Below are 18,116 nucleotides of genomic sequence, written 5' to 3' on the forward strand. Positions count from 1 at the left end.
GGGTCCCTGGGTCCTCTGAGACCCTTATCCGGGAAGACGGGTCCCCAATCTCCAACTCCAGGGCGCGCGGCGGCGTTGCCATAACAACCGGCGCGCGCAGCCTCAGCGGAGGAAGTGACGAGAGTGGGTTGGCTGTTGTTGGGACACGTGACCAGGGTAGTGTTTTGACAGGGCAAACAGTGAGAGAAAGAGTAAAGAGCGAGCGAGCGAGGCGGGCAGGCAGCGGGGACGGTGGATGCGCGGGCGCGGCGTCTCGGCGTCTCGGCGGCCGCGGGGTCGCTGCGCGCTGCGCTCCGGGAGGCGTGGCTCGGAGCACGGAGTGTGATGTGAGCGGCCGGGCGGCCGCAGAGAGCAGTGCCGGGAGGAGGAGCGAGGGGTCCCGGAGGGCGGCGAGCGGGCGGGCCATGGGAGCCGTTCCCGGGTGGGCTGAGCCACGCGTGGGTCGGCGCGGCTGAGGACATGCCCAGACTCTGCTGCTGACCGGCTCCGGCTGGAACCCGGCTACCGAAGCCTCGGAGAGGCTAGCCAGAGGGGATCCCCCGCAGGTGAGGCCCGGGGGGCTGCGGGGGCTGCTGCGCCCGAGCCCCTGCGGGGGTGCCTCGGTGCCCGGAGGCTACTGGACCGAGGGCTGCCTTAGCTCCTGCGGCCCGACTCTTCCTCCTCCGTGCCTGTACCTCCAGGGCATAAATAGATCCTGCTGGTGCTTCCGAGACGCTGTGTCAGAGGAGGACACCTTGGCCTGGAGAGCCCAGGGGCGGGGAACAGGGGTGCTAGGCCCGAGGACGCCGGGGGAGGCGGTGCACAGACTTGAGCTGCTTTTTTTTCCGCCTTTCCTTCAGACCTGCCCAGGGTTCTGTCACCGCAGTCTGCACCAGGAAGAGGCCCAACTTAGTAGTTTTCTTGCAAGATCCGGGGGAATTAAGACCCGTCTTTCTTTTTCTTTATTATTATTTTTTTATATGTTTATTTTCTCTCTTAGCGTTTGGAAAACGAAGCAGAAGCCGTTGAGTCAGCCGTGTGCCGGTTGGAAGAACCCACACCTGTGTTTTACAGCACTTTGGGTGGAAATTGGATGCCAAAATGAAGCCAGACCGAGGTAAATGATTTATTTAAGTAGAGCTTGAGTTGTGTTTTGTTTCTCTGTCTCTTTTTAGAGGCGTTAACCTAATTTTCCGCAGGATCAACCATTCCTGTGTCAGACGTGACGAACTGTCTCTCTGAAGATACCAGACGCAGAGGGAAAAAAAGATGGACTTATGGAGAAGGTGGTTAAAGTCAGATGGGAAGGACCTGTTCTTAGAGAGTGTCTAGCAGAACGAAGGCGTCAAAGGAAGTGTTTATTAGTGGCCACAGGCTTAGTATCCTTTTTAGTTGCAGCTCTTCAGTTTTTTAGGTAAAGTCAATCCAACTTCAGAAAAGTTTGTCAACTTTTGAAACTTGAGTTTGAACTTGATAAAAAGTAATATTTGTAGCCATTCGCATTTCATTAGCTGGTTTTGTGTGTGTGTTTTGTTGTCTGTTTTTTATAGATAGGGTTTTGTCAAGTTGTCTAGGCTGGCACAGGTCTTACCATGTAACCCAGGTAGGCCCAGAAGTCCCTAAGGATCCTTTTGCCTTCACCTGAAAATCAACATTACAGGCATGCACCACTGTGGCCCCTCATTAGTTTTGTGCTCTAAGGGAATTCCAGTTGTTTTCAGAGTTCCCCAGCTTGAGTCTGTTATAGACAATTAGGGCCCAACTTTTCATTCTAAATCTGTATTTTCTACAGGTTTCAGATCTAAACCCTGAGGCTCTTTTGTAGCCTTGGCTGTCCTGGAGTTCTGTCTGTAGTTAAGACTGACCTTGAACACACAGATCTGTCTGCTTCTGACTCCCAAGTGCAGTGATTAAAGCCTCGGGCTGTTAAGCCCAGTTCTAAACCCATATTTTCAAGATTTAGAGAAGAATGTACATATCTTATCCCTCTCCCAACCCTGGCGTCTGTTTTGATTGAAAAACAAAGGTTGTCACAAGCCCAGGAGATGGCTCAGTGGGTAAAGGTGCCACCAAGCCTGATCTGAGTTCGAACCCTAGAACCTACAAGATAGGAGAGAATCGACTGCTGAAAGTTGACCTCTGACCTCAACCCATGCACATTTGCACACAGTGTACACAGAGACCCAACAACTAACTATTTTTAAAATAATAAGAAATATCTTGAAAAGAATAAAAGGGTGTCACTACTACCCCAGACTAGCCTACAGCTAGGATCCCTCCTGCCTCCGTCTCCTAGGTGCAGAGATTACAGGCATACAGCACCACACCAGCCTCATTTTGCTTTTCAAAGACATCAAAAGAAGGTGTTCATCAACTTCTGATTAAGAATAAGGACAGCTCTGAGGGGTGTTTGCTATGGTAGTGGTTTAGGAGTGAGGACTTCTTTGATGTGAGTTTGATTCCAAGGGATTGTACAGCAGGTATCGGCGTGTTTGGAAGGAAGGACTAGACAACAGCACTCATCCAAATCTGGGGTTTCAGGATTGGAAATAGTGATTTATCCACCAAGGTGGATTTACAAGAACCTATGCAAATATATATGTGAAAATGGGTATTTTCATATAAAATATACTAGGGAGGAGTAGGAGACAGCTATATTTAATTTCAGGCTTCACATTAGTCTTGAATGCTTTACTGTTAAGTAAAATAGGTTTGTGGTTAATGCCTGCCGAAGCGTCATTGAGTGCATCGCTCCTGAGAGGACTGCTGTGGACCATGCTAAGTTTAGATTTTTAGATTACATCAGTGACTGGAAAAACTAGCTCCGAGGTCAGAAGCTGCATCTCAGAATAAACAAACAAATGAAATCAAAGTCACTGTTTGTCTTGGATTATTGTTAAAAAGTCGCTTTAAAGCCGCAGCAGTGGAAAAACTAGCTTTTACAGCAGAGACTCTAGAAAAGTTGTTTTATCTCAGGTGGGACTGTAACTAAGCAATACAAGGTTTAGCCATAGATGGATCCAAGTTAGTAAGGAAAATAACCCACTTGTCCAGATTCCCAGGGGAGTGAGTTTCTTTCCCCCCTGTATCGTTCTCAGGGAAAGTGGAATGATCCCAAGGCCAAGGTTGAGCTTTTATCCCATAAAAACATTAACTGTCTGGTTCATGGATATTTTGGGGGGAGGGAGAACAAGATTCAGAATAATTACAAATTCTTAAACTACTACGGAAACACTAAAGTAAGTTTTTCACAGATTTATTTTTTTTTCATTACTATGTACAGCATGCTCTTGTATGATCTTCTTTAGCCCGGGCTTACTTTGTAGCTGAGGCTGGCATTGAACTCTTGATTCTCTTGCCTCCATTGGGCAAGTGCTGCCTTTTATTCTAGTAAAAAGAAAGAGAGACTGGGGAACCGGCTCTGCAGTTCAGAGCGCTCACTTGCTGCTCTTCCAGAGGAACTGAGGTCAGGTACCAGCACCCATGTCGGGTGGCTCACAAGTACCTGTCACTCCAACTCCAGGGGATCTGAGGCCCTCTTCTGGCTATCACACACACACACATACACACAAACATGAACACACACAGATACACATGCACTCACACAGACGCACGTATGAGCACACAGGCTTTTTAAAAGCGTGTGTACAATCCATATAATCTAACCTCGGTTGATGACAAAGGGGGGCCTGCTGAAAATTGCAGCTCTGTACCACATCAGAATCTAGAGAAGCTAGGTAAGTTTGTGATATTTTCTTGTTGTCTCTAACTTCAACCACTCCACTATTTCTTCTCTGTTTATATCTGATGTTATGGCCCCCTGTATTAGCAGTCTTTGTCAATGATATACTTATTCTTGCTCCTTTAGTTTTTCTGCTTTTAGTCTGTGCCCTGGAGAACTTGATGATCCTGCCTGATACCAGGCTCTCTGTAAAATGAGAGTAAATGAGTGACCCTCAGGTGCTCATCCAAGAACTGTAAAGTGTGTGTTTTAATGTAGAGACTTGAAACTATTTGCTTAGTAGGGTACAGCTATGTCTATCTACCCTTGTTTTGGTTTTTTGTTTTGATTTTGGTTTTTCGAGACAGGGTTTCTCTGTATAGCCCTGGCTGTCCTGGAACTCACTGTGTAGACCAGGGTGGCCTTGAGCTCAGAAATCCTCCTGCCTCTGCCTCCCTAGTGCTGGGATTAAAGGTGTGTGCCACCTCTGCCCAGCTTTACCCTTGTTTTTTGAGATAAGGTCACATAGCCCAAACTGCCCTGGAACTTGCTATAATGTTTGTAAATGCACTGGGAGCCTCTTAACCTATGTGATTGGGTATGGTATTTGGCTGGCTAATAAAAACTGTTAAGTGGGAATCACAGAAAAATCACAGTGCTTTTCATTTATCCTTTCATTTCATATCTTCTGGTTTTTTCCCTCTTCATTTCCTGCTTTGTTTTTATCTTTTTAAAAACATTTATGTGTGTGGGTGTTTTGCTTACCTGTACGTCTGTGCATCGTATGTGTGCCTGGTATCTACAGAGACCAGAAGAGGCCACTGGATTCCCTGGAACTGGAGTTAAGCACAGTTGTGAGCCACCATGTGAGTGCTGGGAACTGAACCTTGTCCTCTGCAAGAGCAGCTAGTGTTCTTACTCACTGAGCCAAGCCCTCAGCCCCTCAGGGTTTCTTTTTGGTGCTAAGGATTAACTCGAGGGCCTGTACAGTCAGTACCCTTGAGCTATCTATGCTCTCCGTGAGCCTTTTGGAGGGTGAAGCGGGTCTGTTTTTAGAGTTGGGTGTAATTTCCTGTGTAAACCAAAACACAGTTTAAGATCTCTAGCTCTGACTTGTGTGAAATAGGAGAGACTGTGGAACAGTTTAAGGCTGGACTCTCACATTTTTAATACTTTCTAATTTTTACAAACAGTTTTATAGGTATTCTGTATGCACATAATTCAGAAGTTTGTTTTAGGGAAAGGGAGAATTTCTGTTTCTTGGAAATATGTTATGGGGGTTGCGTATAACACAGTGGTATAATTAATACATTGTTCAAGGCTCAGTGTCCAATCCCCAGTATCCCATGTACTGGATGGATGGACAGATAGATAGATGGACAACAGATAAATTGATGGATTGAGAGTGAGATATATATATATATATATATATATATATATAGAGAGAGAGAGAGAGAGAGAGAGAGAGAGAGAGAGAGGAGGGAGGTTGGGGGTAGGGGAGACTTGTTTCAAGTATTCAATTTGCTTTTCACTGCAATATTTTGAATTTATGGTTTCTTGTTGTATTATAATGAACAGAGTAATACAAGGGGATTTAGTAGCAGAAGACAAGGTTCCTCTAGAAATGTGTCTAGTCTGCATCTCAAGGTGTGCTAAAGAAGTTCCTTATATCAGCAGGCTCCTTATATAACCTGTAGGTTGTGGGAAATAGCAGTGAAGTCATTTTCTGCGTGGAGGTCATCACAACCTGAGGAACCATATTAAAGGGCTGCAGCGTTAGGAAGGCAGAGAGGCACTGCTTTATGTGGTGGGTATGCATAGTCAACTCTGCCTGTCTAAGTGGAAGTTAGAGGTTTTGTTTATACTCAATTAACATGTTACTGTGTAGCAAATGGTTACATTCCACATAGTCAATAGTATTTTCCCTTATAAAATTTCAGGCAGTTCATAACACTCCTTGGGTAATGCTGACAACCTGAGTCCTTGATGTTAATTGCTAGTGTGCACCCTGGAGTCAGAACTGTGTCTCTTCTAAGAAGCTCACTATATAATCTTCATCACATTCACTTCTGCCTTCTCCCACCTCAACTACGTAGCAATTGGCGCTCAGTAGAACTAAGTACCTAACTTTATCGTGGTAAGCGTACAGCTGCTGATATGTTGGTCAGTTGCAATCTGTACAACAGAGGTAAGAAAGTAAGTGTGCAGTGGCCTAGTGCTGGTCTTTCTATCCATTCATAGCCCCCCGACCTGGGAAAGTTCAGGATCATTTAGTAACCTCCTGATATCTAGCTGTCCGGGAAAACATGTAGCCTACAAAGGGATACAGGACATAAGTGTAGCTTATTCCTTGATGCCGTCATCTGCTGTTAGAACTACTTTACTATCTGTCTGAGGAGTGGTGTGGTTAGAGTAAGCTTTCCTGGATTACAGGGTTTTACATGGCGTTGCCTGCTGAAGCCAACAGTGTGGCTGCAGAGGGTGAGCGCTTCTGCCTTGGACTCAAAGATGTGCAACTTGGGACCTGACCCCAGTTATACAAATATGGGGTATCTGGTGCCTCTTTGGAAGTCTTTCAAATGTGACCTTTGTATAGAAGTAATTAAATCATATTCCCACATGCTACAAACATAAAGTATTCCAGTTTTGTCTATTTTAAGTACTGTTTTGGGTTACAGAAACTTGTTAAAGACAAACTTCAATTATCAATAAATCGATTATTTAAATATACTGTGTTTCAGTTCATATGTAAACACTTTTTTAGATTATGTCTGTGCTCGAGTGAGAACTATTATTAGTGTAAAACTTGATCTACAAACAAAATGTCAAACAATTTGATATTTTTTAAGTCAAAATGGGAGGAATGTGCTTTCTCTCCCTTTTGTTATCATTTTACGAATTTTGTCATTAACCTTTGGATTGCCGTGACTTTGGACCTCATTATGTACATATAAACGGTCCTGCTATCTTTAAATGATGGTCTACAGGTAGCTGAAGTAGAATGAAGCCGTGGTTAGGACTGGACAGTGTGGCGGGGGAATCAGGTGCCTTCCTTTGGTGGTGTGAACAGTTCATTGTCGGCCTGTGTAAATCAAATGACAGAAATGACAGCTGCTGGAAGAAAAGAGATGTTGGCTGTGTTAACTGCAGTGGTCTTTGGCCTGCTCCCAGCGGGAGGTAATGGAGGTATTAATGACAGCTGATACTCCGGCCTTCCATGCAGAGACCCTGTTCTGTGTCGTTTCCAGATATAACTCCCTCAGTCTGCACAGCTACTCAAGCACATAGCTGTTAGCACCTTTGTTGTATGGATGAGTGAAGTGGTTCACAGAGGACTTTAGTTTCTTACACAAGGTGTGCAGATAGTTAAAAAGGTGAGTCCCACTTGAAAGTGTGTTCAAGTATGTGCTCTCAGCCTTGCTGGTAACTAATTTACATCGAGGTATTATAAGGGGTTATCACTTAATTGTTGGGGGAAAATGGGCTCGAAGGAGGCTGGCTATCATGCCTGACAACCTGCATTTCATCCCTAAGACCCACGTGGTGAAGGGAGAGAACAGACACAGGCCTGTCTCATTCATACACACCACCGACAAACCAAGTGGGCCGGGGAAACCAGCAACAGTTATTCCTGAGCTCTGGGACTCTGGACGCTGCCTGTCTTCCTGCCTCCAGTGTCTTCACAATGGGCTTTTCAGTAAATAGTACCTTGGCTTCGAGTTACCCTGAAAACGAAATAAGTTAACATACACAATGTGCTCAGAACAGCAGCTGCGGCTTAGTGAGCATGCAAATGTGAGCTGCTGTTGTTGCTTTTGGACATTTTCAAAGGGAGAAGCCAATCATTTAGAGAAAGCCGGGCCGGGCCGGTGGAACAAAGGCGCCGATTCAGCTCCTGCTTCTTCACAGAGGTGCTGGGAGTTAAGAGCGGCCACCCTGTTGGGCTGTCACACACTTATGCTGATGAGCCTTGACACATCGGGGCGCTGTCAAGTAATTACTGGCTTGATGTGACTTCTGAGGCTGGGATAGTAAAGGGGTGGACCGAGAAAGCACCCTATGTTTCTGCTTGTCACCCAGTGAAAAGGATGTGATTTAGTAGACTGAACACTGTCATTTCTCTGTCCAATGAGGGGGGAAAAATCTGCAGGTAGACTTGAGAAACTAATGTATATGTGCAATGAATGATTTAAAATTTCATTTAACTTGAATCAATGATAAATCCTTGTGGTTTGAGCATATTATGTAAACAAGAAATTTAGTTGTTTAAGCAAATAACATTTACATTTCTACATTTACCTGGGGTTTGTGTGTGTGTGTTTGTTTGCTTGCTTGTTTTGTGAGACAGAGGCTTACTTTGTATCCCAAGCTGGCCTCAAGCCTGGAGCAATTCTCCTGCCTCTGCTTCTGGAGTGCCAGCTGCACAGGTGCACACCACATCTGACTTTGTTTACTCTTTGGTCCCTCATCATTTTTTTTTAAGATTTATTTTTTATTTATTATATGTAACTACACTGTAGCTGTCTTCACTTTTTCTTCTCTCTCTAGCCGGAAGATTTATTTACTTATTATATGTAAGTACACTGTAGCTGTCTTCAGACACCCCAGAAGAGAGAACATCAGATCTCATTACAGGTAGTTGTGAGCCACCGTGTGGTTGCTGGGATTTGAACTCACAACCTTCAAAAGAGCTGAGCCATCTCTCCAGCCCTGGCCCCTCATCTTTGGATCTGATCATGGCAGTGTCTTTCTTCCTTCCTTTTGAAGTTTGACCCCTAAACTAAGTGTGGCTTACTCCTGGTGTTAGAAGTATGTGTGGTTAAGAGGGATCACCATACCCGGGTCTGTTCTCTCTCAGATGGGTTAAGAGGGGATGGGTCAGAATTGAGCCCAGTATGCCAATTCACACATCTCTTAGCCCTCACAAGGCTGAGACAGGAGGTTGTCACAAATCCAAGGCCAGGCTACAGAATTAGTTCCAAGCCAGTCTGGACTTGAGAGTAAGACATGATGTCCAAAGGAACAAAAGCAAATGACAAAATCAGGGTAGTTCCGTGATTATATCTGAGGTTCCTGCTGAGCTGACTGGGTAAATTTACATCGAGGTATTATAAGGGGTTATCACTTAATTGTTGGGGGAAAATGGGCTCAAAGGAGGCCAGACCTTAGCCAGACCTTAGCCCCACAGCCGCATGAGATGCCTGAAGTCCAGGGTGGGGGAGCTGCTTTCACGTAGAAGGTGCTCATCAGAAACAGTGCAAGCCTAGATCACGCTTCCTCTTGTTTACACCCGGTGCCAGTGGCCACCTTGTTGGATTTCAGTTATCACTCAGGGTCTTAGATACACTCTTCCTTTTACCCAGCAAGCCCTTCTCGCCAGATTCTCGCCAGATTCCCATGGTGCTCCTCGATTTTCTCTTTCTAGCCTGGGGTGTCTCTTATGTTTTTCTTTCGGAGAGGTTTCTTCCCTGATTACCCTAGCGTTCTCAACTCTCCTTAGCTGTTTCTGTTGACACACCTCTTAAACTAGACATCTCTCTTGCTATTCTGTGCTAGCACTCTACGTTCCTTTGATAGCATTTACCAAACTTTGTAATTAGTTATCTTTTTTTTTCTTTGCTATGTGTCGATACATGAGGCCTCAGCTGTGTTCCCTGATTCATCAGTTTTGTAGATGGTAGGTGTGTCGTAGGTGCATATCCTGTACTTGATATACATCTATAGAGTGAATGAACGAATGAATGAATGAAAGAATAGCTAATACACATCAATGGGAAAGAAATGGAAGCAAGAGAAGGTAGTTGTCATTAACATTAAGTAAAATCCTCTCAATTTAGGTATTTGATTATGACTTCTAGGCTATTTTCACAACTTTGTACCTGATTTTTTTTTTCAAATCCATTTAAAAACATTTTCACATTCCAAGATTGGGGAAGGGGGGCAGTGTCTCACGTCCCTCCCAAAGACTGGGATTGCAGGATATGCCATCGTGTACAGTTTTATGCAGTGCTAGAGATCAGACCCAGGGCTTCTACCAATTGGATTACATCCTTAGCCCAGCATTTTCCTATTTAAAGAAAGTGTGTGTGTGTGTGTGTGTATCTTCTGTACATACATATCTGTGTATGTTGTAAAGTCTAGTTAGACTGAAATAAAACACTATACAATAAGACCTAGGCAAAAACTGCTTGGTGTCAGTGGTCTCCAGGTTATAGGATTAACAAGTCCTCCACAGACAGATACTTGGAGGAACCTCTGATCACCGACCCCAGGCTCGGTTTGTTCCTGTTGCTCTTTGAGGAGGGAGGGGCGTACCTGGCGGCTTCCCATTTGTAAGCACAAGAAGACAAGGGAGCAGGGTGGGAGGGTAAGAAGAGTGAAAGGATGGAGAGTTGAGATTAGGGGGTGGTCGGTCGGTCACTTACTGGGTTTTGTGACATGGGTCAAGTCCCAAACCTGTTTTCTCATCAAGAAAATGTGCTTGGCCCAGTCCTGGTTCTGAGCTCAGGTGAGAGGATGTGACAACGGGTTCTCTAAAGCTGTGGAATGCTATAAACACTCCGGGTTTACCCCGAGGGTAGGACTGTTCCCAAGTAGGAGCTGAGGGCCCAGTGTTCCCCATCGGTCAGGTGCTGCACAGCTGGGGCCACTCTCCTAAGAGCAATTGACACATTTTAGAAAATGAATTACTCCCCATTCCCTGGCTCAAGTTATAAGAGTACAGAGTCATGTGGGTGATAAATGCATACTTAGTTTTATTTTTTCTTTATTTTTAAAGTTTAAATGTCTTATTTGGCCACCCAGGCTGGCCTTGAACTATCTTTACAGCCTTTACAGATAGGACTTGGCCTTTGCCTCAGCCTCCAAAGTAGCTAGGGGGAATGGGCCTGCACTACAGGCCCTGCTTGGTTAGACGGTTCTCCAGGAGTGTTAAACTACGGCCTGCATTTACTCAGGTCAGTGGGACCTCCTCTTTTTTTTTTTATTTCTTTTTTTTTTTTTTTTTTTTTTTGGTTTTTCGAGACAGGGTTTCTCTGTGTAGCCCTGGCTGTCCTGGCACTCACTTTGTAGACCAGGCTGGCCTCGAACTCAGAAATCCGCCTGCCTCTGCCTCCCAAGTGCTGGGATTAAAGGCGTGCGCCACCACGCCCAGCTAATGGGACCTCCTCTTAGCTGTGGAATATCATGTAACAGGAGGTAAGGACCTGAGATTTTCATGATCAAACCTGGATTGAGATTCTAAAGTCAAGGGCTGGAAAGAGATGGCTCAGTGGTCAAGAGCAGTCGTTATAGAGGGCCTGGGTTCAATTCTCAGCACCCACATGGTGACTCAACTGCCGGTAACCGCCAGGCACTCACATGGTGTGTGTGTGTGTGTGTGTGTGTGTGTGTGTATGTATGTACATATATACCATGTATACATGGTATATATGTACACACACCCCACACACGTATGTGTATTCACATGTTCTAAAGTCAGCATTTGCCAGAACAAAATGACCTTGAGACACGTTATCTGAGTAATGGTTCTTTTTGCTCTCTAACACTGTCAACATGAAGACTTTTGGAAACTGAACTGAGAATGTGGCAATGGCAGGAACCATATGCCTGGCACAGGCAGGGGTGTGGGTTAGCCCACATGGCTCAAGGCTTTCAAGACCCAGCTCATGTATGATACAGGAAGGGATTTAGGGCTAGCTCTCGTTTTTTTGTTTTTCTTCAGCTGATCTGAGGAGTTGAGTATTTCAGAACTCTATTATAAAAATGACTTTTAACAGGAACAAGAGGACAACAGACCCGACGTCACCATGGCCCGGCGTTCTGTGCACGTGCAAACTAGAAGTCGAAACCAGCATGAACTGTGCAGTGTTTGGGGCAGATGCCACAGAAAGGGGAGGTAGTTAACTTGGGCACATTTAGCTGTTTCTGGGTGGTGGTGATCAGTTTAGGGTAACGCTAGTGCAGAGGGCACAGCGGCGGAATGGTGGCCACTAGGAGCTTGGTAGAAAATACAGCATGATGAGCTATTGGCCAGAACTGCATTTTAATAATTGAGAGCCTTACCTAGGGATCCACAGGGTGTGGACCAGGCTCCCCTTATTCTCTAAGCCCAGCATTCAGGCTTGTTTCATGGTGCTGTGAATAACAAGCAGGGTCATTTAAATACCCTGTGGGGAGAGAAAGGCACGGAATGGCGAGGAGAATTCCATCTACCATTTTGTAATTGGTTAGCTTTGTAATGTAAAATAAGATACTCTGGTGTCAGTTTTTGGTTTTTCTGTTTGGGTTTGTTGTGTGTTTTTCTCCCCCTCTCCCCACCAATGGTGATATTTATTCCTATAAGGTTATTTGTAGATTGAATGAAATTATATGACAAAAAGAACTGTATATGTATCAAAAATAAGCAGGGAGCTGTTTATTCTTTTCGTTTGCTTTTTTCTTTCTTTTTTTGTTTTTTTTAAGCAGGGTCTTAGCAAGTGGCTGAGGTTGGCCTTGAACTTTGTCTTACTGTTTGTATCTGCAGAGCGTTGGCGGTGCAGGCTGTACCGCCGCAGCTGGCACAAGAGCTGTTCAGTATCTAAGCGTTTATGCTTCCATGTCACCTGTGCTTCCCCCAAGCATACAGACGACTATGGCAAGGCAGTGGGCATCTAGTGAGGAAAAGGCCTGAAGCGGAGCTCGCTCAGCAGGAGGCCTGATAGAGCAGTGACCTGAGAATGGGAGTGCACACAAAGGGAGCCCCATTGAGGAGTCTCAGGGAGGTTCCCTCAAGGCCAGAACAAAGGAGGGAAAAATACACACACATGTATGAGGCAGATTCTGCCTTCCCTGGCTGTGGGATTCAGAATTGTTGTGGAATGAATTTAGATTTTCGTGGTGTTGGTTTAATCTTAACACACATATCTATTTCATCTGTAAATCTCAAATGATTAGCAATCCCTTCAGTGTTTTCAGGTCTGCTAAAGAAAAGTTATTGGTTACACAGATAAAGTGTGTGTGTTCTAGCAGAATCTACCACTCTGCCTCGTAGTTGTTTATCTTGTAGCAACTCGCAGTCATGTGAAAAGAGCTGATAACTGCCTGAGTGTCTGAGCTGCGTCTCTGTCAGAGTGCATTGGCACGGTTGATGGCAGCCCAGCCGGGGAAGTGGATGTAAAGGCATGGATGATCTTAAGAAGACACAGCCGCTATGTTGAGCCTTAAAAGGCATGGATGATTTGTATAGATGGACTTTTTTTTTTCTTTTTTAACAACAGTTACGGATTGAGGTGACTCAACGAACGTTGTGAGGAGAGAGTTGCAGTGTAGAGGCGCTGGTGGTTTGAATGAAAATGGCCCCCTCAGGGAACGGCCCTATTTGAAAAGATTTAAGAGGTATAGCTTTGGAGGAAGTGTGTCACTGGGGTTATGCTTTGAGGTTTCTAACTCTCAAGCCAGGCCTAGTGACTCTCTCTCTTCTTGCTACCTGTGGATCTGAATAGAGAACCCTCAGCTATCTCTCCATCACCATGTCTTCCTGAGTGCTGCCATTCTTCCTGCTATGACAATAATGTGCTAAATACTCTAAACTGTAAGCGGGACCCGATTTTAAGAGTTGCTGTGCTCAGAGTGTCTCTTTATAGCAACAGAACACTGATTAAGACAAGGTAGAAAGCACACTCTTGGACTGAGGGCTAATTTAGGAATGAAAGAGATTGGATTTTTCAATATCAAACTAAGGACTTTGGACTTAATCTGTTTGACAGTGGGCAATAGTAAGTACTTTGGGATGTCTGCAGAAAACTTTCTAGAAGAATAGTTGGATTTTCTTTCATTAACTTAGATGTAAACAAGCCTTACTATCTGACAGCCTTGAGATCATGTTTTAGATCTCAGGATTCCATTGTGACCTATGCTTATGAAAATTACTCAGCACTATCTTTTGCTCTTGGCGAAATTCCCTCTCTTCTTTTTTTCTACCCTTTGCCTTCATTCTTTGTTTATAAACATAAGCGTTAGTATTCACTATTCTGAAGGTTCTTGGAACTGCTTGTGTGGTGCACAGTCCTAATAATCCTGTTGTCTGCTGCTCTTGGCAGAGCAGTGAGCTGCACTATTGTTTTGAAGCAGCTACAGGTTCTAACATGTGAGGGAGGAATATACCTGGTAAGGTGGGAAGGCTAGAGGTTCATCTTCCTGCTCTGGACAGTTGCTTGACGAAGCTTTATAGATGCTGTGGGATTAGATGCTTTATCCTGCAGCCGCCTGCGAGCCCTGAGTGTGGAGGTCCCTCCCTGCAGCATGGATAAGCTTTCCCAGGAGGCTGTGTGGCGAGGACAGACATGCATCTCTTTTCTTCTCCAGCCAAGGGAGGGTCTCACAACAAAGGTTTAAGGAAGGAGAGCTGGTGGAGTCTTGTTTAAGGTGAGGATAGCATGAAGGAGGAGCTCTGGGGTTTGGGGTCTTAGTTCTCTCACCAGTCTGTGTGAATAGACACCACCTTATGGTACTCATTCAGCCATGGTCCTCCTCATCTGATGGTTAGATGAGATTACTTCAGGCAGTTCTTCTAGGTTCAGTGTCCCATTACTTTTTTTTTTTTTTTAAAGATTTATTTATTTATTATATGTAAGTACACTCACTGTAGCTGTCTTCAGACATTCCAGAAGAGGGCGCCAGATCTCGTTGCGGATGGTTGTGAGCCACCATGTGGTTGCTGGGATTTGAACTCTGGACCTTTGGAAGAGCAGTCGGGTGCTCTTACCCACTGAGCCATCTCACCAGCCCCAGTGTCCCATTGCTAATAACTCCTTTCTCAATGTTGTTTCCCTGAACTTATCTACTGAGAATTTTGGAAGGATGTAGCCAGACTTGTGAGGAGCTGTGTTGTCATCTTAGTAATGGCTAATGACTATGCAGAGTGAATGCTGGTTCTGGAGGTGTGCTGGCTTGTCAGCTAACCTTGACAGGTATATAATGCCTTTCTGGTAACTCGGGTTGTGGAGTTCAGGCCTTCTGAATGGCTCAGGTCAGCGAGAAAGCCTCAGGTTACATATATAATGACACAGAGTAAATTCTATTAGCGTCTCAGGCTCTGAAAGTGCTTTTGTTACTCGGAAATTACTTTCAGAGCCATTTAGTTGCTAAAAAGCAGAGTGAGAAAGGCTTGTCGAGAATGTGAGGCTCTTTAACTTTTGCAGTTAAGAAAACTAGGCTTGGGCCAGCAGTGGTGATGCCCATCTTTAACCCCAGTACATAGGAAGGAGGTAGAAGCCAGCAGAGCTCTGTAGTTCAAGGTCAGTCTGGTCTGCTGGCAGGAAGGCAAGCAAGCAGATGGGCAGGCAGATGACAGACAACAAGGCATGGAGAAAAGAAGTAACCTGTCCACCTATAAAAGTTGGTCTCAGATTTCCTACCTGCCCAGCATTTGTAGGACCTGTGCACAGGGCTGTTGTAGCCATTAGTTGAAGAGAGCTGTGGGAAGTGTTCAGTCTACAACTTGATTCTAAATAATTTGCAGTGCTGTTGTCTGTTGCTGTGAATTCTAGCATGCCTTTAACACATAGGTTGAACACAAATTCCAAGTGTTCTGAAGAAACCTGCAAAGGCCGAGGGAAAGGCCAAGATCAGAGAGGAATCGGTTAAGGCCTCTGAGAAAGAGCACAGGACAAGAGGGAGTGAGCTGTGAAGGAAGTGGGCAGAGTGTCCTGGGCGAAGGCCCTGAATTTAGAAAGAGCCGGAGTCCTGGTACCGAAGGACTGGTCTCCTCGCTTAAGTTTTTATTCCAAGGGAAGAAGGTGCATCAAACCCCTGGCTGTGTTCTTCCCTCCTGCCACAGAATTGGCTTTATATAATGTTTATAAACAACACTCACTTACCTAAGCAACAACAGCACCTTGAGATGAGTACTTCTGCTTCCTTTAGACAGAAGTAGGCAAGATGTAGTAAGGCCTTTGGTTTGGTTTGGTTTGGTTTGGTTTGGTTTGGTTTGGTTTGGTTTGGTTTGGGTGTGCTTTGAAAGGCTCTCACATAGCCCACTTGGCCTTGGACTCCCTGCATAGCTGAGAATAACCTTGAACTCCTGATCCTCCGAAATCCTGGGATTACAGGCATGGCTTGCTATGCTTGGATGTTCATATGGTACTTTAGAAAGTAAAACTTGAAAATGTTAGCACACCTTTATAAAGTGTATTTAAGTAATTTCAGAGCTGGGGAGTTGACATTGTTGCCTGAGACAATACTCTGTCTTCACGCTGCCAGAGTCACTTGCCAGTCTTCCTTCATGCAGTAGAAAAAAAATGGAGCTGGATGTCATAGTAGCTAATAGCACTTGCCGTTCTTGCGGAACCTATGTCAAGGGGCTCATAGTCACCTATAATTTCAACTCCTGGGGATCTATCTGGTAGTTTGTCTGGCCTCTGAGGGCATCCACACTACACATACGTAAATAAAAGAAAAGCACATATTTTTAAAAATGACAGTTTGGATTTCTTCATTGCTTTTCCGAACATTAATTCCAGTGCCTGCTTGTGTGTGCTTTTTAGTTAGATAACTAAATAATTTAGTGCAGTACTGGTCAGCGCTGGGGATCGAGCCCAGGGCCTTGGTCATGCATTAATAGACCTCCATTGTTACGCTGTGTCCCCATCCCTTTGTGTAACCCTAGCTGAGCTTAGACTGCTTGTCCAGTCTTCTACTCAGAGTTTCTGGTGCTGGGGATTACAAGTGTGTGCCACCTCACTGGGCGGACTAGCTCTGCAGAGCTGCTTTCCTTAGCAGATTTCTGCTAAAATTCTCCTGAACTTAATTAGTGTATAGAATCTGTTGCTGATGCCAGTCCCTGTTAATAGAGAGGGCACGATACATACTAGTGACAGGCATAGGCGTTTGGTGTTGTCACTCACCAGCTGCTTTAGTTTCTTTACCCAGCTTCTTAATCTCTAAAATACTATTTCACAAAATTGCAGTTGTTTAAAGAACAGGTGAGCTGGAGAGGTGGCTCAGAGGTTAGGAACACTGGCTGTTCTTCCAGATGCCCTGAATTCAATTCCTGACAACCACATGGTGGCTCACAACCATCTGTAATAGGATCCGATGCCCTCTTCTGGTGTGTCTGAAGACAGTGACAGTATACTCATGTACATAAAATAAATAAGTCCCCTAAAAGAAAAAAAGAACATGCAATTATGGCCTCTCTTATCTCTATGGAAAAGCTTTCAGGAAAACATTGATTTACCACAATAAAAGTCTTTCTTGGTTCTAGATTTTTACAGCTGACTTGAAGGTAGCCTGCTTTGCAATAACAGGGCATGAGCAAATCCCAAAACACAACTCTGAGGGAGCCAAGGGGGCCCGTGTGCATCTGAGCACACGCTTTATATAATGGTGCTAAGATTAACCACATGTAGGGTGTTAAAATGGATTCTTATAGCTGATCTTAATGCTTATTAATATGTGACTAATGTATGTGCAGATATTATTAGACAAAGTGTTTGTCCAGTAGCTTAGATTAAAATAACCCCTGTTCTAGCTCATTTTAAACAATGTAGTATGAATGATGCCAAAAGAACCAACTAGAACATTTTCTTCTCTCCAAGAGCTTAGGTTTTGTAAACAAGGCTCTGGAGATGTTCTGCGAGTCTCTGCTTCTGCAGCCCATCTAGGTCATTGTAACCCAGAGGGCACAGATGAGGATGCCAATTAGGTCTCTTTGGGTCTTATTATGATTTATATAAAAATGCGTTTGGCTCTTAATAACAAAGTACTTTGGGGGCTCTTTGGCCACCCAAACCATCTCAGCAGACACAAACATCTTGTTCAGCATCTACATGGGGGAGGAACTATAATTCTCTTTAATTTTCAAAAAGGCTTAGCCATTTTTATAACTGTTAACTGTTAAATTTTAACTATCTTGTCTTTCTTGTAACTTAATTATTAAGATCTTAAATGTGGCACTGTTTAAGACATATAAAACATTAAGAATAGAAACCGCTGGTAGTCAAGATCAGCTCTATCCCTTTGTTATTTGTGTATCTGCCGTGTGTGTGTGTGTGTGTGTGTGTGTGTGTGTGTGTGTGTGTCTGTCTGTCTGTCTGTCTGTGTATGTGTGCACATGAAACACACACGTGTGGGGAGGTGTTGGAAGAAGGAAGGCCTCTGGATTCTTTTATTATAGCATGGACCTCATGTATCCAAAGGTAAAGAAACTTAAAATACTTTGTTCTGGAAATCCAGCCAAGGGCATTGTACAATCACTGACTACTACAGAGCTGTGTGTCCTTGCTCAGGAAGAGACTTCCATTCTTTTGTTTTTTGTTTTTGGTTTTTGTTGTTTTGTTTTGTTTTGTTTTGTTTTTCAAGACAGGGTTTCTCTGTATAGCCCTGGCTGTCCTGGAACTCACTTTGTAGACCAGGCTGGCCTCGAACTCAGAAATCC

At 44.5% G+C, this 18,116-nt stretch overlaps 1 protein-coding gene across 2 annotated transcripts in view; it reads left to right on the forward strand.

Moving 5' to 3' along the window:
- The first annotated feature begins 224 nt into the window (after nucleotides 1–224).
- Fam214a (family with sequence similarity 214 member A) overlaps nucleotides 225–18,116 on the forward strand; it is a 77,342-nt gene continuing 59,450 nt past the window's right edge. Inside the window, exons 1-2 of one of the 2 annotated variants that reach the window (XM_021173437.2) lie at nucleotides 225–326; nucleotides 980–1,096. In XM_021173437.2, coding sequence (XP_021029096.1) covers nucleotides 1,081–1,096 — 16 coding nt within the window. In that variant the 5' untranslated portion in view covers nucleotides 225–326; nucleotides 980–1,080. Of the gene's footprint in view, nucleotides 546–979; nucleotides 1,097–18,116 lie in introns of both variants that reach the window. The other variant, XM_021173436.2, reaches the window with a different exon arrangement.

Source organism: Mus caroli, chromosome 9 (genome assembly GCF_900094665.2).
Source record: "Mus caroli chromosome 9, CAROLI_EIJ_v1.1, whole genome shotgun sequence".
Lineage (NCBI taxonomy): Eukaryota > Metazoa > Chordata > Mammalia > Rodentia > Muridae > Mus > Mus caroli.